Below are 23,329 nucleotides of genomic sequence, written 5' to 3' on the forward strand. Positions count from 1 at the left end.
CTGTTCGGTAAGATAATATTAAGATTTCAGAGTTTCATTACTCTTCACTATCTGTAACACAATTACTTATTTCCATGTAAACTGTACAATTATTGTGATTAATGTGGCCAAGATAGAACCGCTACAAATTATATTGCAGCTATATTGTATTAAATTTCAGCGATCTTGAAAAAAAAACGGCCATCTCGTGGCTAACGGAAGCCACCCGTGGAATCAGGGCCGGATGGAGCTTGCATGAGGCCCTTGCACCAACAGTGAAAAATGGACATATTCTGTAGGTTGGGCGCGATTGGTTTTTAGTATCTCTGAATTTTGTTGAAACTATATAGAGAAGGGCAGTACAAAAAGAGGACACAATGTTGTCATTAGGGCATTTCCTTTGGCTGTTTGAGGCAACTCTATCGAAATTCGAGTACACTTTTTCAGAAGAAGATTCGGGCGTTATCAACCATTTCCAGTTTCTTTTGTTTTTGACTTTCCGCCCAGCATGTCTCTGATTGTTTACACCCTCACCCCCCCCCCCCCCGCTCCAACCTTTACTAAAAGTCAATTTTGATTTACGGAGTTACTGGTTAATTAAATAGACAGAATTTTGAGATGAAAAAAGGTATCGAAATAAACTATATTACCGGTATAATTATTATTATTCGGTTTTCCAGATAAATAAGTGGTAATTGCAAAACAAAGTAGACCTACGGCCATATACAATGAATAATATTGCACCTACATTATACAAGCAGCTTGTATCCACAAAATATGGGGTAGCTGCAATATTTGTAGCGGTGATAATATGGTCTTATTCACCTCTACTTGATACACTCTTTGTCGAGGCTTTGCTCAAGTAAAAATAGCTTCAATTGCAAAATTTTCAACACATATCACAGTTTGCATGGAAATTAGGTAAGATAAGATAAGATTTTATTGTATCATAACACCCATTTCAGGCCACACACAATTCATATACATGACATAAGGAACATAAGATGAATAGCAATATACATATATATTTAGAAGAATACGAAACATAAAATACACAGGTTCATGTTAAAAGTGAAAATATATATCAGAAACATTATTTCAAAAATGTATACAGGGGCGGATCTAGGAATTCTGAAAAGTGGGGGGGGGGGGGCCTCAAAATGAGGGCACTGACCGCGGAGACGGGGCACGCCCCAAGAAAATTATCCGTCATTTCCTTGCATCTGTAGCCATTCCAAGAGCTATTTGGCTGATATTTTCGTCTAAGTAAACGTTCGGAAATCGTTCAAAAAGAGCCTTAAAATCGAGCAAAAAAGCAAGTTGAACATGCGACTCGAAAATTGTCAAGGCGAGCGAGGCATTATGATGGGAAAAAAGACGAATCTATTCCCTAGCCACTTCACTATTTAAGCCTTGTAACTTGTACTTTGTACTGTTCACACATGAAACAATGCTACATCAAGTTGCACTCATGCGCGTCGGTGATGGACATTAGTGTTACGCCGCCTATTCCACAAGATGTCTGTCTATACTCACTCTATAGGAGATCAAAAGGTGAAATTTACCGTTTTTGCACTAGGAAGATTTAAAGCAATAAAATGTCAACGTAAAATATAAAAACTAAAGCGAAACCTGTTCTAATTAATAATAGAAAAATTTAAAATTTATCTTAAGGGGGTCTTTGCACCGAACTTTTACTTTGGAACGTCGAAAATGATCTTGCATAACAGAACCAACACACTTTGAAACCAGTTTCAAAAAGACGTAAAAACTGTCAAATCGAAATCTCTCCGATTTATTTTCACAACGATTGTTATACATAATGATACTTGTTATCTGAAAAACAATTGAATAGTTTCAGAGTTGGACTCCAGTCTGAAGGCCTCGTGGATTTCCGAGAATCCCAGTCTAGGAAAAGCGACGTTAATCTGTGACGGGAAAACACGTATGAGTTTTTATGAATTCGCCGGAACATGGACGCAGATAAAACCGACGAATGCATTATACATAGTAGTTCACAGGTATGTCGTATTGGTAAATGTTAGCGGGGAAAATTTTGGCAGGCTTTGTGACGCGGCCTGCAGGCTGGAGTCCAGCCATGAAACTATTCAATTGTTTTTTTTTTCACACAACTAGTATCATTATGTAGCATAGCATTCGTTGTAAAACTAATTCGGAGAGATTTTGATTTAACAGTTTTTACGTATTTTTGAAACAGGTTCCGAGGCGTTTTTGGTCTGTTATGCAAGATCATTTTCGACGTTCCAAAGTAAAAGTTCGGTGCTAAGACCACCTAAAGATACATTTTAAATGTTCCTAGTATTAATTAGAACAGGTTTCGCTTTAGTTTTATTACTTTAAATCTTCCAAGTGCTAAAACGGAAAAATGTGACCTTTTGACATCTGGGGTCACAAAGAACAAAGGTGAATTTAGTAAGTTTACATTTTTATTGAAAGTGTGATTACTTTCGATCATTTTCAGCTTATTTTCATGATACAAGAATGACTTCGCATTCACTTTCAGTGCCAATGAACCCATTTGACCTTTGACCCCGAATATCTCGAAAACGCCCCAACGGCGGACTGATTAGCCTACCACTCGGCATCGTATTCTACGCAAAATTTTACTCTAGAAAAGATGGGTCTGGTTTTGTGCCCATTTTATCCCCCCCCCCCCCGCACTGATCGAGCCCCCAGACTAGTAATTATGTTACAAATAGTGAAGAGTGGAACACTAAAATCTTAATCGTATCTTACCAAACAGTTTTTCTATATTTTCGAGATGACGTGAAATCACGTGCGTGTTCGAATTCTGGTTCGGCGGCCGTTTTAAAAATGGAACTAAAAATTTCGTGTAGCAGTTTGGCTAAATCAAATCATATAATTGTGCCTTAAGGTTACCTTTATTTCAATGGAAATATAAGTTTATTATATGTTAAGCTATGTTCAGCGCAGTTTGCTGTCGGTTTAATTGGAAATTAAGGGAGTTATAATTAAGCCAGTAACTTTTTCGTCATCGTATGACCAAACCTGCTCAAAGGAACTCCTTAGACGATCCACTACTGTGGCTGGAGCAAGACGAAAGAAATCAGCAGTGGAACGATTTCTAGGGTATGGGGGTGAAAGATTCGAGCGCCAACGTATAACCTAGACTTATGTTGTGATGTAAATCCCCTGGAAATATATACCGGTACTAATAATAAATAGTCTTTCTTTAAATATAGGCCTAGAGGTGGAAGTTGGGAGAAACGTCCAATAAAAATGCATGAACTTCATTATAAACTTTATAAGTTATCGAATCTAGGCCTATGATAAACAACTAAATTTAACCAATTTACTCCATCGATCCACATTATTTCTATCCTATTCCTATCGATTTCTAGTGCACGTTACCGTTGTACATCGATGGTCGGTCGGGTTTAGTCTGGATAACCTGGCCCAAGGGGTGTAGACTAGCTTATCCAGAATACAGCATGCGTGATGAAATGTGCTACGCATGCGTCATCGGAGAGCCCCGCCCCAAATCACTTAGTCCAAATTTCTAGTCGGAAATAGTGCGAAACGCATTTATTAAAAGTAAAATGTTTGTAACCTTTATTTGCCGACAACAATGCTTTTGTTTGTAAAACTATGAAGTAAATTATTTTATATGATCCAGATAAGTTTATTACGACCGTTATCAAATGTGTGGGTTTTTTTTATTCTTTTCAATTCGTTTTAGATTATACTTCAGTTCCGTAAAAAAAGCAACCTGGATATATTTAGGACTCAATTGAATCTTGTAAAGATTGGCCACCTCACAAAATAAAGTAGCTTTTATTTTTTTTATTGGAGCTGGGGTACACATTACAACATGAACTTTGAATATGTATCTGAAGTGGACAGGAAATTCCTTGCAAATAATCTGCTCACGAAGGAAGACTGGGGTGAGTTGTTGGCGTCTGCGACCAAAAAGATTTGCATGACATGCTTATTAATATCATTATTGTGGACGGACTAGGGCCTAGTCTTCATTTTATGTCCGGGATTTAGATCAGTGATTGAAATTTGAAAATACACAAGAAATGTTTTCATTTTCCTGTGGTCTCCCATAGTTCTAGGCCTTATTGTTACCTACAACAATCTCACCAACAATCCCGTGTCCTATCCTATTCCTAACCTTATTTACGTCTTATTTACATACTATTTAGTATTTATTATAAAAAAATATATATTATACTATCGCCATCGGTGAACACTGGAATAATCAGACAGTAAAGATTCTGGCATATTTCGCCGAATATAACTGATTCAAAATTAGAGTAAAAACGGAAAGGATTGAATGTAAATCAGTTTATATACATTCATATTACATTATTATATGCTTTGCGACCCATTTGTGTCAATTTCTATGCCCTAAATATTAGCGATTTAGCTCGTTTAAATATTGAATTGTGTGAATGAATGACATCCTGGACTTGGTGTGGACTCTCCAAAGACCAATCGGACCAAGAGCAGTCGGACCAGTTGATAGAACACTCAGTCCGATTGGTCTTCTAATCTTTGTCCGAGTGTTCTTCTAGCTGTCTTGGCCGAATTTGTCTTCTGTTGGTCCACGTGGTATTTTTTGGTTTGAGTTGTCTGTTTACCAATTGTGTGAACTGCTGCTGTGATTCAGCTGGTATTGGTAGTAGTTGAACTGATCTTTTTTGATTTCTGAACTCCACAGAGAAAAACATTTTCCAGTCTCAGTTTGCATCAACACCTGTGATATGATATGTCTTTGTTGTACCTGCTTGACTTCATGTTCACATATAAACTCTACATTTTTTCCATATACCTGCATAGGTAGTATAGTTACTGTACTGGTACTCAAAAAGAGAACACAGCCTTTATTTTCAACATGTATGCCAGTTTGTAATCATGCTGTGTAGATATCACAGTTATACATTGTACATAAAATCCATTACACAAACATATTTTCTTGTAAATGTAAAATATTATCTTTTCAAAAACCAAAACAGGAGCCATGCTGGTAATGGTAATGCAATGTACTTATCACAATGCAGGCTGTCATGCCTCAAATCATTTATTTCACAAACGTAACAAAAAACAATAAAGTTGGAGTTCAATACATCAATGTTAGTAAAACTAGGAATTTTCAGAATCTGTGAAATTTGTAGAATTTTTTAGGTTTGTCAAATATAACGATAGTATGTATTGGCAGTGTATATATCATGTTTGCACTGTGGAGGCATACTTGTCACTTGTGTAAAAGTTGTTGATGAGAATGTGGTCTTGTGTTGCCTTAATAAAGTGGGTTGGTTATTTATTTGGGTTTCAGAATTTGACTGATTTAAGTGTGCTACAAGAAAAAAGCGGTATGCATTGGTTACAGGGGGGTTGGATGGCCGAATCATACGGTCTGTCATTGAGTCAACTGGCGGGGTTTCGTTTCCCCGGTTGTACGTGACAAGGAGTAGGGTCGCCTGTCCAACCTCGTGGGTTTTCTCCGGGTCCTCCGGTTTCCTCCCACTGCTAAAGACCCTTACGTGCATGCGAATTATTGAAATAAAAAAATTAAACCACGTTAGTCCCGAAATGACCTAGTTGGTGTCGAGTGGACGTTAAACCCCATTTCTCTCTTTCTCTCGCATTGGTTACATGAGTTTGGTGAATGAACTTCTTACCCAACTGAGAACAGTGATTATAATGAAAAGATTTAGTGTTGACTTTTGGAAAACCTCTTCCACCAGTAGCTTAAGTGACAAGACTGTGGAGCTTGCTATTATTCATCTATGCCGAGACTCTGTATAATATTTTTATAATTTTTTTCTAGAGCCAGAAATGGATGCTGTAGGAGATCTTTCTGATTTTCTTGACATACAGAATGAAATGAGATCACTAACTGATGAATTACCCGATGAATTGGTTAGTTTTATTACCAGTAGCCTATTGAATGTATTGCTTTGTTAGTTTCTAATATTAAAGATGTCCATAAAACTCAGTATAGAAATTTAAGACAAAAATATTCTCTACTACATGTTTATAGAAGTGAACTATTTTCTTTGATGTCTCAGATGACAACAGTAGTTCTGTTTCGTAGATATATTGTTTGGAAGCATATTGATACATGGTTTTGGGAAGACCATTTGCCTGAATGTTTTTGTGACAATCTATCAGGATTGATCAATCATGCCCAGAAGTATTACATGTATCTCAGATGGGCCCATTGTATACATTATAATTATTTATTTATTTATTTTTTTTTTTTTGCAAATTAACCATACTTCATCTATACTATGATTTTTTTAGATAGCGTTCCAAGATAATTCCCCACCATTGGCAGATGCTATATTAGATGATTATTGGAAGGAATTAAGTGATAGTGCAGACAGTGCTGACAGTGGACTTTTTGGTAAGCATTGATTTCTGTAAAAACAAAGAATCGATTTTATTATATCTATATGTGGTTGTTTGAGTGGGCGAATGGTCTAACATGCATACTTTAGATCATAAGGTCTGTCATCAAGTCATGTAGAGGGACAAGGAGTAGAGTCGCTTGGCCAACCTAGTAGATTTTCTCTTGATATTCTGGTTTCCTCCCACTTTTGAAGACTCGTACGAGCAATCAAAAGCTTAAAATAAAATTGTACCGAAATGACCTAGTTTTGGATCTAAATGGAAATACCAATGCTAGCTGGGTCATGGTCAATTTATTAAATGAGTACAGACATTTAAATTAATAATTTTTAAATAAGGATGCCAGTGTATGAATGTAATGAGATAAAATTTTACTACTTGTAATTCTTCAAGGAATGGCTGATGCATTAAAGAAGGAAGAAATCCTTAAATGGCATGCTACTTACTTATTTTCCATCTCTTAGCTTAAAAATGATTATTCCGTCTATCTAAAAACACTGATAATGGAGATATTTTCAATTTATTTTTCAGGTGTTGAAGTTAAAAAAGAACCACTTTCACCCCTGTCTTCAAACTGTTCTGAAACAGGATCTGAAGGATATGGCTCTGTAGGTTTATATTTATTTCATTCAATCAGACACATTTTAAATCTCCCTCGAGATTTCCATTTTAATAATCCATCCTATTGTTTGGATTAAAAAGTATGTCCTTAATCAAATAAAATATTGTCCTGTTTCCATTTGTAGTAACGTAAGCAATGAATTTCTGTCTGAATTGTTGAAAAGACAATTCCATCGATCATTATGTGGACGAATGTACATGCATTCGAGGTGATGTGTTCAATATGTTTGTTAATTTTACAAATTTTTAAATTTCTTCAATTAGAAATGCTGAAATATTATGATCTCACAATCTTTTTTTTTGGGGGGGGGGGGGGGCGGGGGGGGTCAATCCTCCTTAAGATCTAAAGGAGAGCATTCTAAACAGTCCCCCTAAACTTGACTAGGTGAGTGATTTTTGAACCACCTGCATTTTTATCAAACGTCATTCCCTGGAATATCATAAACAAGTAGTAATATTATTTTATTATAAATTGTTTTAGGCGTCTGACATGAGTTCCTGTGTTCAACAGACGATTACAGAATTTAAGATGGAAGACACATTGACGAATGTTCTATCACCATCATGTCCACCTGTCTCATCAAATAACAGTATCTTTCAAATCCTGCCTAAACAAGAAGATAACACCCAAACCCTTATTTTAAACAATATTAATGGAAATTCAGTAGGTGTGTTGACTCCAGTAACTGGTGGAGCTATTAAATTAAATAACATTATGAATTCCAAGATAAAAATACAGCCTAAACCATCTGATGGTACACCCATTAAAATATCACCACCCACCACACAAACAGGTACTGTAGGATATATTTTACAGATCTTGAGAATCATTTAATACACCTGTTTGAAACTTTGTATGTTCCATAATATAACATAAGTTGTGCATGTTTTAGGAAAAGAATATTGAATTTTTGGTAAATGTTTATGTCTCTCTAGTAGTACAAATGGTGGAGATGCCTAGCTGAAATAGTATTTGTCAATTAAAGTGTGGGCCTCTATTTAAAAATTAAAAATAGTGTTCAACATGTATTACTCCTGTACATACATACAGTGGCCTCTTGTCACTTCCGAAATCGTACGGGATCGATACAATATGCCAGATTATAACAGAATACCAGAAGTATTATTGTACCTCAAATCCCGGAAGTATTATTTTAATGCATCTTCGAATACCAAGAACTTAAAATATGATACACCTTTCCATACATTCAAAATTTTATTACATGAAATTATTACATTTTTTTACTATATGCGAGTACAAACAACTTGTGCATCTTTCTGTTGATGTCTTCAAAATTAGAGTTCGAGTAAAATTGTTTCTTACTGTTTCTTATATCACGATATTCATATGATGCAAAATAAAGATAAAATCAAGTTAACAGTGTTGTGTACCCGTGCATAATGTTTGACGTGGATAATTAAGAGTGACAGGTTGAAGTAAGAAATGGTGCCATTTTGTAATTTAGTACACCAGATATAATTGGAGTGACAAATAAGACGTATGTTTCAGCCATTGAAAAAATTGATTCCTAGAGGGTACAGTGCGATAGGCCCTGCCTATTATGATATGGTTTCTTATATTTTTTTAGAGGTTTTGAACAAGTTTTTGTTTTGCTTTTAAAAGGTAATAAAGTGCTATATAAATTGAACAATAATAATTTGTGTTGTATGGTGCTGCACTAATACAGAGACAGTGTACATAGTTACCGCAAGTTGCCATACAAAGTGGTGATTGCGCAAAGAAATATGGGTATTTCCTGTCTACATGGAACCAGCTATTGGTTCTGTATAGGTCGTGGAACTTTCTCAAAATGTGCTTTTTGACGTCCAATGTCAAATCCGTACGGCACATTTTGAAGGACAATAACACATTATGAACACAATATTATAATGAGAAACTCAAATGAAATAACCACATGCTCTCTTACAAGATCGACACATGTTTTAAGCTCACCGATAATTAATCGGTGATTGCTTGTCAGTAAACAACCACTGATTACTGATTAAAGGCCAGATTATTCAGTGTTAATTCAATGCAAATTGTGTGACAGGACAGCTGATTGATGTCGTAATTCAGAATATTCAGAATACTGATTTTTTAAAACTTTTTTTTTTGAAGTAATAAGAAAATAAATCGGGACATGAAAATGATGACGGATTTCACAGAATGCCTTAGTATTCAGATGTCGGAAGTGACAGAGTGCACTGTACATATGTAATTCCATATATTTTTCCTTAAACATTATTTGATTAATTTTTTTCTCATCATTCTTAAAGGAACTCAACCCAAACCACTAGTCCTCACACCTGAAGAATTTTCCAAATTAACTTCATCAGGATCTCTATGTTTTCAACCACCCCAAAATACTACTGTTGCCATGGATACTAGTGAAATGGCTGTGTCTATAAGTTCACCAGCTTTAATGGAGTCAGCTGATGTAAGTTATTCATTTTTTACATGTTTATTCTTGTTTTCTGGGTATGTTTGGATGAGTATTTAGATTTTAAAGGACAACAAGTGTAACACTATCTTATTCTCAGTGATAACAGAGATCGGTTTAGTAAATATATTATTTATTTACATCAGGAACAGGAACGTACATACACAGGAACATAACTCAAACAGGAAATAATATTAAACAGAAACTAAACTACATCAAGAACATAAACAATAACATCAACATGGTACATTAATATAGTGTATGACTATATTTCAACCATTTCTGCCTCGGCAGCGGCTGAACTCGCATGAGCCCATTCACCGGTCTCCGCTCTCCTCTGCTGCTCTCTGCTCATCTCCTGCCCCTCTTCTAACTATAGGAAGAACAGGGTCTTATATATCTTTGTATAGCTAACTGTGCAAATTCTATCAAGAAAATTGTCACTACATGTGGGAATTATTACGTCCGTAAATAAATATGTATATGTAGTGGACAGTATATCGTATATTGTAGATCAATAACGTATGAGGTTCAATGAGTTCGCACATGTGGAGTTCAGATTGGTTCTATGCATTTAAATAAATACTTTACATGTATACAATATAATCTTAATATGATACCAACCCATGTTGAATTGCAATGAATAATAGGATGAAATGCCTCAATCCGGATAAACCCTTTTCCATTAGCTTTGTGGATGTTTCAACTGCTGTTCAAAGCATATTATGATAAAAAAAAAATAGAATCAAAAAGTGTATACGGCTTTTGAGATTATGATGGTGATTGGTGATGTATAATCTAAATCATTTCAAGCATTCAAATAATGATCATCTGTTTTACTTGCAGATGAAAAATGTCAAGCGTCAGCAACGAATGATTAAAAATAGAGAATCAGCAAGTTTATCAAGAAAACGTAAAAAAGAGGTAATTTTCTCGACTATAAAATCGGTCAAAATCTATTCTGAACAGATTTGAATAAGAAAGGTTCGGGTAGATTATTTTGTAATTTTTATATATCTTATATCATCCAGTTGATTTTTCATACAGCAAATACTTGGCCTTTAATAGATTTTAGAATAGTCATAGCTAAATGATGTGTCCAATCACTTGTATTAAAGTCTTAGTTTCACATTACCTAGTCTGCGTAATTGTACTGTATATTAGTAATGTATCATTTTAATTTAAAGTTATTAGATAAACATTGCCATACTAACAACTGAAAAATTTGTGCAATATTACATTTTATAGAATTGACCAGAATTTGATTTCTACTGCTCTGATCCATTCTATGAAATCAATATAAAAACAGATTCACTTCATCGATAGATTGGAACCAAGTCTAATTGGTACCACATGATTATTTATTATTGTATATATTTTTAGTATCTAACAACACTTGAAGCTCAAATCAATGGTTATAATACTGAAAACAAAAAGCTCAAACAAGAAAATGATAGCCTTAAAAAGAAAGTGTGTGCCTTACAAAATGAGGTAGGTTATAGTAAAGGTATCAAATCTTTGTCAATAAATAAATTGACAACTGGATCAACATTAAATATAATAGTTATTGTATAATTAAACATGCATGTTTTGATGCAAAATTTCCTGCTTTCTCTAACAATGGTGATGGCTTGTCACAGATCAACAAGAGCATGTCAGATTTAACTTTTACAAAGTCAAAGAGGTGCACCACTAGATTTATTTCGTAAGTAGTTAGTCTTTCTAGGATTGACTATTGACTTTACATGAAATTTAAACATTATTTTGTAGAATGAGAGATTAAAACGACTAAATGGAATAACATCTAATAAAAAAACAACCACCTGTTTATTAGCTATTCTTGTAATGCTGAGTGTCAATTTGGCACCGTGGAGGTAAGCTTAGTCCATGTACATATACCTAGCTTTATAGAGACAAAATAATAAGAAAACTTTTCCATATACAAATTAAAAACTAAGGTCTTAAAATTGTTATTTAGATGGTAATTTAGAAGATTTAAACCAAAATGTAAGTTTATCTTGACGTGGAGGTTGACATTGTTGAAATATATTCCAAAACATTAAAGTCAAATCAAGTTTGAAGTGAAAAATAAATCGAAACCATGCTAAACTTCATATAACCTTAACTCATGCTTGAGGTTTTCAATTTGAATTATTTTTGGACAAATATTTTTTTTTTTGGTAGGAGTACATAATCATTATTGACCTTCAGTTCATATTGTTACCATTTCAATTATTAATGCAGTGACTCAGTAAGGGCCTCGCCAGCTAACCAGGAGGTCTCGGGTTTGTTGCCGTGTTGGCTGAGTAAGTTCCTCAATATTTTCTGGTGTGGTTTCCCCTTGTCATTTGTACCTGACAGAGGTCTTGACAAGGACAGTGTCTAGTCTTCCGTATAGGATGAAAAAACGAGGTCCTGTGTACACATTGGCATGCGCATAAAAGAACCATTGACACTGACAGTTGGAATTTGTAATAATTGAAGGCCGAAGCGCTGCTGTTGGAGCCAAATTTCCCCCATAGCAACCTGCATGGAGTATTGTAGTACTATCCAACTACACATCTTAGTTTTTGGCCTGATCTAATGGGGGGTTGGTTGGCTCTGGACTGCTACTGTTATATCTTTCTTCTTTAAGGACTTCACCATTGTGTTTTCTCACGATACCGACTCAAATAAGTAACAGGAACAACGATAGTGTTTTTACTAAACATTTTATGTCACAACACTTACACAGTAGTCTACATTACAATATTTAAAATTAACATCTCTTTCTCTCCAACCCCAGTCCTGTAAAAATCTAGCCAGCATGGCTAGACCCAGGGAAACACTACCGCATGAATAGTTGTCTAAAGAATCCACATGATCTCTCCCAATTATTCTAGCCCCGCTCTTTTATATAGGTGCATATTCTTTTGTCTCTGTTTATTCTTTTGTCTCTTGTTATTTACGTAAACAACTGATAACAGCTAAATTCCAAATATGGAATGGACATTCACCCCAAACCTGTATATCGACAGGGATAGTTTCCTAATTTAGTCAACAAATGTGATATATGTTTTATAACAAAGAAAAATGTAAACGACCAACATGTTCATTAATCTATAGCTTAGTTAACGTATCAAAATAACCAGCATATGCTTTCTATATTTATGGTTATGAAGTTAGAATCAATAATATGAAAGATAACGTTATTGTTCCAGCCATCATATTTCCACATTCTTGTCTTTAGACCCCATGTCTTGTTATTGTCACAATATTCATAAACATTTTTAATTTGCGTTTCAGAATTAACTTATACCATAGCTAATATTTTGCCAATGGAGAATAATTAATCAAAACTCTAATATTATTTTACATAGATGTTTCAAAGCACAAATTCTTTCCCTCCATATTACTACAGTATGCCCATCTTCATTAGCCTGGTCAGTGTAGAAAAGTAGGATGTCCCATTTCATTTCTCTACAACTGTTAATTGTTGTATTGATTTATTATCTGAAGTACACTGTTTGATTTAAACAAAATCTAAATTATGGATTATCGTGGATACCTTATTAAACTTGAAACAAAACAAAAATTCTTCAAAGCAGCAGTTTCATTAAAATGTCTTTTGACAAAATTGATGTACTTATTTTCTTGATTGTAGTCTGTTTGGAGAAGACAGATTCGCCATGAGAAATGTGATTTCAGTTCACAAAGGAAGACAACTGTTATCTTTATCAGAGAAACAGGCAGAGAAAGTTGAATATAAGAAGGCAGAGGATTGGTCACAACCAGCTGATAGATTAATGAGGCAATTACACAGATTAACTGAGGAAATGAATAGTGGAGGAATAGGTGTCAATCAATCAGATACTAATCCTCTCATGTGTCCTTCCTATTTTAATAAAACTGAATCTATCTTGTAAGTAACATATTTTTTTTATTGACCACATATTTAATCAGTTTTGTGTCACTGGATTTGGAAATCAAAATATACTGTATGTCCTTTTATTCTTATCCTGTGGCGAACAAAATTAAGGGAATGATATTAAAATGGAGTCTGTTTGTCCTGTCTAGGTTTTGTTTCCAGAGCTTATGGGGAACCACTCAGAATATATTTATATTTACAAAACTTTGTATATCTTCCATAACATGACTGAATCATTATTTGTTTCTGTGCTTTCCAAATAAGCCCAACATGTAGATTTCTTATGTTTGTTTCATTATTTCACTAGGATGGCTGAGCAATTAGCTGGCTGGATGATTAGACACGAAGAACAGAAACAGAAAACAGAACAAAAAAAGAAAGATAGAGTAAAAAAGAAAGTAAAAACATTGCAAGCTGCATTGAGGGGAGATGTTTCTTCATTTCAGCTTAGTAACAGGAGGTTTGTTATTTCTTACATAATTATTTTAAAACTGGTTTGAATATCATTAGAGATATAACTTTAAAACTATAGCAATAACACTTGTTTCAATTTAACTGTAACTATAACAATAACACTATTTTTAATTTAAATAATAACTTTCCATTTTAAAGTAGCTAAGTCTCTAGTGTGATCTTACTGGCAAAATATGGGCTTCTGATATCCAATATTTAAGACAAAATAGACATTTTACTATTGGTACGCGAATCGTAACAAGGGACTCAAAGAAGGAGGCTAGACATATTCCACAAGTCATGTCAAACACTGACACCATATTATTATCTGGAGAGCATATGCAATAAATACTATCGGTGTAGACTTGGATAACTGGACACTAGAGATTGCCATTCGATTGAGACTTATGGCGTATTTCGCCTTACATAACTGATTAGAAATTACAGTAAAAACAGAAAAGATTGAATGTAAATCAGTTCATATACATTTATATTACATTATTATATGATTTGCGACCTATTTGTGTCAATTTCTAGGTCCTAAATATTAGCGATTTAGCTCCTTTAAATAGAACTTCACTATAATACAATAATAGTATACACTTTTTATCTATATGTTTGTAAAGATGAGATTATTTTGTATTATATTATAGAGTTGAAGAAAGTGGTTATCATGTTCGGGTATTTAATGGAGCTGATGATAATGAAGATTTTCTTAATGCCATACATCGTAGAAATGATACTTTTTATGTACTGTCATTCCATCAGGTCAGTAATATAAACATATTGATAACTATATCTAGGTCTAATGTCGGTACATTTAGTACAATCTTAAGTCATATTTCAAAGTTTCTTAAATAATGAATTAATTATCAACCAACTAAGGATACATGAATTTGGAATTTGGGAAGGAGGGTGGTTGTGGCTTTAGATCTGGGGGTGCAATACATTAAAAAAAAAAAAAGTTCAGTACTAAACAAAGTTATTTTTATATGTCCACATTCATAATGTGGATATATTATATGCCTCGCTCCTGTCTGTGTGAGTGTGTGTCTGTGGGTAGCATACAGGGCGCAATTCTTAATGGATTGTCCTGAAACTCTGCATACTTATTCCTTATAGCCTAAGGATGATGTCTAGTGTTTTTGGTGCATTTCCTACCCCCAGGGGCAGAGCCACACCTATTTTTGTATTTGTTTGTCATCTACACTACGCATTTCTTAATGGATCATCTTGAAACTGTGCATACTTATTCCTTATGCCTTAAGGATTGCCCCCAGGGGCAGTCACACCCATTTTCTCTTTGTGTGTCGCCTACAATTCTTAATGGATCATCTTAAAAATTTTCACACTGATTCCTTATACCCTAAGGATGACCTCTATTATTTTTGGTGCATGCCCGACCCCCTGGGACAGAGCCACGCCTAATTTTGTGTGTCTTTGTGTCGGCTAAATATAGGCCACAATTCTTAACAGCTTGGTGCATGTCTCAGTCTGTAAATACTCTACAGGGTGCAAATTCAACCAGCATACCAATCATTTCAATAACAGGGTGGTACCTATTTATATTGTTTCATATCCAACCCCCAGGGGCAGAGCCATGCCCAATTTTTGTATTTATCGTCTATAGGCTGCTATTCTGAATGGATCATCTTGGAACTTTGCATATTTATTCCTTATACCGTAAAGACAGCAATTATTTATTTTGGTGCATGCTCCGACCCCCTGGGGTGGTGTCACACCCACTTTTTTGTTAATATTTAGTCTTTAAATTAGGCAAAAACAAACCCAACGCCTAGCCTGCTTTGCCTCTTGTCATATTACAGTCATTGCAGCCATTTCATATTTCATTCTCTTCATTTTAAGAAGTACCATATCAATCAAAGCAGGAACGTGGTCGTATATTGCAGTAGTCGTATATTGCAGCGTTAGCGATGCTCTTGTTGCTTTTGATCATGTGATCTTGTTTCAATACTAATAGAAATATATTCTGATTTTTATTTTACTGTTAATTGTTTTCTATATGTTATTCAGGATTATTTTCTTGTTCCTGCTACAGCACATAATAAAACTATGAGACCAAGAATGTCACTAGTTATGCCAGCTATGGCCTTAAATGGTAAGGGTTTTTTTTATAGAACAACAGATTTTGAAAGCTAAATATCTCCTACAGATAGATTTATTTCAGGCAGTTTGTTTGGTAGTATACTTGCCATTGGTTTAGATCCTATTATTGTAACCTATATATATATATTTGAATTGTTTATGTTACAGGAACTATGCAGCCACCAGCTGGTAGTATTGGTATGATGCAGATTGATTGTGAAGTTGTTAATACACAGTTAATACATGTACAGAAATCAGTTATACCACCAAATCTGAAACGTAACTCAACATACCACAAACATCCAAATCACAGAGATTTCACTTAGTTGTATATACATATATACATAATATTATAAGATCTCTTGATAAACTATTCAATATATTAAATCTTATTTACACATGTAACATCAAAAATAATGGGCTTTTCTTGAAGTGCCAATATCTGCCTTTTTTTTAATTAAGGAGAAAATATATTGAATGGTTTTCTACCAACGAAGATACTTCTTTAAGAAGTAAATAGAATCTGATATTTTTTCATTTCTAATTCTCAATGTCTCAAGGTTTAGATTTTCTTAAAACCATAAGAAATTGTTATTTTTATCATCATTGGAATAGTTGTACAAGAATTGTTCTGGAACCCAATTCATTTATTGCAATTTTTTTCTGTGTTCTTTCATTTTTGTCTCAAGTACATTTTGAAACAAGTAACAGTTATGGATTTTTTTTTTCTATATATGGCATCAATAATCAAAAAATCACTATGGTAATAAACAGAACAAAAATTTGAAATAATATCAAAGAGTCTTTACAAAATTTTTTAATTTACATCTATTATTGATTATTCTTGCCTAATTTTATTGAAATTCTTTTTAATGTTATTAATATATTCCATGGTTGTTATTGTTAGAGCATATTCACTCCCAAACCCAATCTGCTTTATTGCATAATACTTGATCTCTGGTCCTGCATTTTTTCTACAAATGCAATTGTGTGTCTTGCATTTTATGATATGGTCAATCAAGTCAAGAATTTATTTGGAATTCAATATGAATGGCCTAAAGACAATGTTTTGTAGTATTTGTAGTGATTTTGGTATCTTCACAGAAGCAAGGAATGGGTGAATTTCTGGGTAGAGAGTATATTGTGGTTGTATTAGGTTATGGGAATTGTAATGTAATATATGTGAAATCTGAAGGATTGTTTATTAACAATTTTTCTTCTTCTTTAACTTCTCATAGACCCAATTCACCTTAAGTTTTCAACAGGCTCATGGTTTACCTTACAGTATTATTCAACAAATGATATTGACTCTTTGTCTTAGAATATCGTATATATTGACTCTTTGTCTTAGAATATGGTATATACTAAACCCAAATCATTTTTATACGCCCATATTGAAATGTGGTTGTATGTTGTCGTCGCCCCCGTCTGTCCGTCTGGCGTCCACAATTGCTTGTGGAGGCTCTAGAGGCTAATGTTAATATTCGATTGACTTTCAATTTATACACAGTGTTTAAGGTCATGAGACGAAGAAGCCTAGTGATTTTCAAGGATTGCCGATAATTACTGCCAGAGTTATGGCTCTAGATCACTTTGAAATATCTTGTGGGTAAAGGCTAAAGTTAATATCCGATTGACTTTAAATTAATACACAGTGTTTGAGGTCATGAGACGAAGAATCCTATTGATTTTCAACGATTTCCGATAATTACTGCCAAAGTTATGGCCCTTGATCACTTTGAAAAATCTTGTGACACTCTAGAGGCTAAAGTTATCATCCGATTGACTTCAGATTGATACACAGAGTTTAAGGTCTTGAGACGAACAAGTATATTGATTTTTAATGAATTTTTATAACTTGAACAGCTAAATCCATGATATTTAAAAGTCTGTATCCTAAACGTTAGCATGGGGCAGAACTTTATAAAAACCAAACGAATTCTAATGGTTTTCTGATAATTACTTAATGAGTTGTTACTCTTAATCAGATTGTAGTGTATTATAAATGTTTCATTACCGCACCTCTTGTTGACTAATCAGACGATATAGCTGCTGTGGGCGTATGCTTCGTTGCCTGGCAACCTATCTTTTCAATGTTCATGAATTCATTTTTACATTCCAGTTAAAATATACTATTTTGAATTGAATGAGATGTAGTGGTAGTCTTTTATTCAAAGAGTCTTTACATTCTCTAAAATTAGTGCTTTATTTTTTATTGAGCTTTATATTGACAATCTGTAAGATAACTAAAAGGATTTGACTGTTTGATGCAGATATTGTGTTTACTTTACTATGACAATGCATTTTAATACATTTCCCTACACAAACTGTTGCAGGACTCTCGTTTCTGTCAAATTGGCTGACTAGAGAACTTACCTGTCAGTCAATGTAAAATTAAAAATTCAAGTTAAATTTAGAGTTTTTATGTGTAAAAACATTAAAAATGGGAATAATGCTAAACTTTTCATATTCTTTACGAAGAAATAACTTGTTAATTTAAAGTACACAAAATACGTCTAAATTGATTGTCTGGAAAAATCTTGGCAAAACACTTAACAGATACCATTTTCCAGCAATGATTTCACATCACATTATTGTAGTGTATATATTGTATAAATGCATTCCTTTATTTTGACATTTATTATATGTTAACAGAGATGTTTGTTGACTTTATTTAATGAATTATGTGCAATGTTATAGATCTACAGTCTACACACAGGAGATCGGTAGAAAACTACTGATTTTATTGACTGAATTAAGCATTTGTTAATTTAAATTTCAATCTTAAGTCAATTATTTTAGCCAAGATTTCTTGTGTAGAAAGCTGTAGAAATTTTTGTGACTAGCAACTAGGAATTTTTTTTAGGGGGGGTCCTTTTTTTATTGTTAATTTTTTATTAACAATATTTCGTTCAGGGTAACTGAATGGGAAAAGGGAAGAGGCTTAGCCTATGTCAATTTGTATGTTTCATCGAATATCATTAGTATGACAATGTTAGATTAGTGCTATAGTTTTGTTAATGTAGTTAGTGATGTTTCTCTTGTTTTTCATTCATTCATTGACTTCATTTGATGTATTTTACAGCAGTAATATCCTTGGTCCCCGAAGTCCAAACTGAGAAAATTTTCTTATCTGCAAAAATGTAATATAGCAACTTTGAAATATTAGTTCCCCCCTCCCCCCCAGTTTTGTCTATGTCTTTGACTACTTCAAAACTCAAATTAAACATGCATTATGCAAGAGCAAAATCTGCTTATTACAAGTCTTTCTTTAGGCCTGAAATGTTATCTAAATTATCAATTATACATTAATTAACCTATCCAGACCATAATCAACTCAAGATGGCATCGCTAGCCTTCGATCTTAAGTGGATTGTGAGCAGATTTACTGCATGACTTTCCTTCTCCATTAAATGATTAAATGGATAATCGAGACTATGCTGTTTATCGTACTGACTATAGTAATGATGACCAAGGCTAGGCAGAAATTTGATTCGCTTAGTTCTCGGTTCATAGTGGATCAATTTGAATGAAATTTTCAGCAAATTGCCTTTTTATTATCTAGTTTTAAATTATTATAGTGAGAACTGCCAACTCGTTATCAAATCTCCCATAATGTATCTTTAAGTTTTATCATGATTAGCAAATCTTTTTAATGGTTTTAGGCATATACTTTTCTAAAAGTAATGAAAAGCACATTTATTTTAAAGATTCTTTGGTGAACTTTATGTCTGCAGAAAGGTATAATTTATAATGTTTCACTTCACTATTCCCCCATCACATACATGTCTTGGTGATATTTCATTCTCTAAAACAACAGTTCTATTTTACTTAACACATCCAGGGATTGTTTGTAAAGCTCTATTTTTTATGTGGTCATTTGTCATTGTGTCATTGGTGTTATTGCATTGTCATTGTTTAAATTTAGTCATAATATAACACCACATCCATCTGTATCACAACCAAAACGGTGATTTAACTTAAAAATCTTGTTAGTGCTTTATTTACTTAGTTTATTTGCCAAAGTAATTCACAAGATATGGCCTATTTTGCTGGAAGCTGCACCATTAAACTAAATCTATCTAATTATGTAAGAAAGGGGAATCTTAAAAGATCTATTTACATTATTGAAAGTATATTTTTTGTTTGAGCTTCATTTTAATAGCCATAGTCCTGTTTTACAATATTTGAGTATAGTATAATTGCAGTACTTACTATTGACATAATACACTTGAGAGCTAGAAGCTAAAATATTATTGAATAATCTTTTTTACAAATTAAAAGGCTTGGATGATTTTTATACGCCCACATTTTCGTGTGGGCATATTATGCCGTCACCCCTGTCCGTCCGTCCATAATTTGTTTGTGGACTCTCAAAATATAGGTCTATCTCCCAAAGATCTTGGTTCCTTTCGATATTGGCATGTATCGGACCATAACTCCATGGATTATGGCCCCTGATTGTACGAAAAATCAAGTTTTTAGCTTGTTGACACTCTTAAGAGGTCACAATTTTAATGAAACTTGAAATGCATGTTTATATCCCAAAGATCTTGGTTCCTTTTGGTCTTCATGCAGATCAGATTGTAACTTCCTGAATTATGGCCCATGATTGTACGAAAAATCACGTTTTTAGCTTGTGGTCCCTCTAGAGGTCACAATTATTATCCAATTTAAAAAAATGTTTGAATATATCACTGTTACACCATAATGTCGGTTGAATTCGAATTTCGTGAATATCAGACAAAAACTGCAGGACAAAATGACCAACCCCCTCCTACGCAAATAGTGTAAATATATGGTATCAATTTTTATCCCATTTAGATGAAACTTTAAATTTATGTTTATCACAATGATCTTGGTTCTTTTTGATAATCGTGCATCTCCGAATGTACCTTTCTGGATTATGGTCCCTGATTGTTCGATAATCGCAATTTTGGCTTTTGGACGCTAGAAATCACAATTTGTATTTAATTTTAAAAACCATTTAAATATATCACCGTTACACATCAATGAAGGTTGAGTTTGAATCTGACCGAAACTGCCAGAGAAAATGGCTGCTCCTTGTACGCAAATAGTGTAAAAGTATGTAATACCAGGGTTGTGGACACTCTAGAAGTCACAATTTTTATCAGATTTTGATGAAACTTAAAATGTATGTTTTTAATCCAAAGATCGTGGTTTCTTGTGATATTTGCACATATCGGACCGTAACTTCCTGGATTAAGGCCCCTGATTGTACGAAAAATCAGGTTTTGTTTTTAGTTTGTTCTCTATCCATCCCTTGCAAAATGTGTGTGTATCTTGCCTGGCAACCACTGGTTTTAAACAGATGCATTTCAAATGTTATTATTGTCTTAATAGTCCGATCCCAGCACCTTCAGCAATTTTCTACGCACTCAGTTAAAAATTGATAGTTTGGTTTTTGGCATTTGGAACGGAAAACAGATTCCAATTTCAGTTGATCAACATTATATTAGTTGATAGAGATGAAAAGTGACATGTAATTTAATATATAATTATATTCTTATCAATTTCTTTTATATAGTTTATGTAGATTTGTTCCTTTTTTTTTTAGTAGATACATTCAATTATTGTATATTGTATTTTGTGTAGATTAATTTATATATTTAAAATAATATATTATCATGCATAAATTCATAGTTGTTTCACAGATAAATATTTTTATTGCTATTCATTTCTAACTAATATAAAAGATTATTTATTTTCAAGTCATTTCTATCTTATGCAATTTGAAATGTAATTGTGCCTTTAGTATTTTTATTATTGATAAAACAGTTGGTTTATGATTGATTATAGTGTATGGATTAACTAGAGTGAATGTACAGTAGAATGATCTATTAGGACGTAAAAATCTCCTGCTAAATATCATCATCTATAAAAATAATATTAACAAGGCAAGACCTTTTAAAATTACAGCGATTCTTTAGTCTTAATGACCTTAAATTAAAAAGGCATTATGGAGATATGATCAAAATTTGTTGCTTCTATCCAAATGAAATCCTCAAATTTTATATATAAAAAAAGAAAATATTAAAAATAGTTTAGTTTGTCCCATATTTTCTTTTTAAGGATGTTCTTCAAATTTTAAATCTGTTTCTCTTTGAGAATTAAATATGATGCAAAAAACATAAATTTAAAAAATAATAATCTATTGTTCATTATTTACTGTTTTATGTATTTGTGAAAGTGAATGTTTTTAATCATTGTTTGATATACTTTATATCTATGGTACGGTACCTATTGTTGTTAGTTTTATTACATGGGAACTGATAAATAAATATAAAAAATAAACATGTATTTGAAGATTTTTTTTAATATCCACTGCAGGTATACTCATCCCTTGTTCAGATTCATTGATAAATGTAGAAAGAGGGGACTATGCAATATTGATAACACTAAATATTACTTTATTTTAAAGTTATGTATTGTTCTGCTTTTTGAATTGTTTTGGGGGGCAACAGTAGTTGTTTTAAGATAGGTACCTAAAATCCAATATCACAAAATCATAATAATTTCTCTGGAGAAATCTCCATATTATTTGTCTGTTCTTAGGGTCATGCCACATTATTACCTACATTTGCATAGGTACCAAAAATCAATAAGAATCGTCTAAAATCTACAAAATTTGGTTGGAATCCATCGAGGACAAAAAAGCAAAAAGTAACTGTCTAAATTTGCCCCTTAAAGGTGTCCATCTTGAAAGCACATAGGCTTTATGGGGATGGGCAAATTTATTTACCTATTGTACTAGTCAATTTACATGCCAAAAAATTAGGTATTTAAATTTTGATCCTTTGCAAATTTATTTACCTATTGTACTAGTCAATTTACATGCCAAAAAATTAGGTATTTAAATTTTAATCCTTTGTTAATGTTAATGCCATGTTCGATCCCTGTTTTGGCTGAGAAAGTTTCTCCGGTTCTCCTGGCGTGGTTCCCCGTTTTCAGTGATGCAAGATGGGGGCCCCGGCAAGGGATAACGTATAGTCGTTTGGTGTGCCGATGCCCTGGAAAAATTTCCTCAGAGCTAACCGTATGGTGTATGCCCGTCTTCATTAGCCAAATGGGAGCAGAACAGTAGGATGTTAAACCCCATTGCATTTCTTTTTTAAAAAATCATTGTTTGGTTTGGTCAAGAAGGACAATTAGGGGGTGGGGGGGCTGCTCCAATAATTATATTTCAACACTTACATATACCTCATCAAATATATACTTCTCCAACACATTATTTGATATTTCACTTCTTATGTTGCATCGCCCGTTCCCATAATAGTGTTGTCCCCCACCTTTCGAAGAAAGCAGGGGACTATTAAAATGGGTTCCTCTGTCTGTCGGTAACACTTTTTGGGACACAATAATTGAGCTAGAATGTTCAAACTTGGTGTAGGTTTTTATT

At 33.5% G+C, this 23,329-nt stretch overlaps 1 protein-coding gene across 1 annotated transcript; it reads left to right on the top strand.

Moving 5' to 3' along the window:
• Positions 1-3,756: 3,756 nt before the first annotated feature.
• Positions 3,757-22,238, top strand: LOC126829148 (cyclic AMP-dependent transcription factor ATF-6 alpha). Its single transcript, XM_050558995.1, has 14 exons — positions 3,757-3,905; positions 5,798-5,889; positions 6,274-6,376; positions 6,913-6,989; positions 7,484-7,796; positions 9,280-9,440; positions 10,290-10,367; positions 10,827-10,934; positions 11,214-11,317; positions 13,087-13,344; positions 13,658-13,810; positions 14,457-14,571; positions 15,838-15,922; positions 16,078-22,238. Exons 1-14 carry the CDS (start codon positions 3,833-3,835, stop codon positions 16,233-16,235), a joined length of 1,878 nt encoding a protein of 625 aa, XP_050414952.1. The 5' UTR covers positions 3,757-3,832; the 3' UTR covers positions 16,236-22,238.
• Positions 22,239-23,329: the final 1,091 nt, after the last annotated feature.

The sequence above is a fragment of the Patella vulgata genome, chromosome 1 (assembly GCF_932274485.2).
Source record: "Patella vulgata chromosome 1, xgPatVulg1.2, whole genome shotgun sequence".
In the NCBI taxonomy this organism is placed as follows: Eukaryota; Metazoa; Mollusca; class Gastropoda; family Patellidae; genus Patella; species Patella vulgata.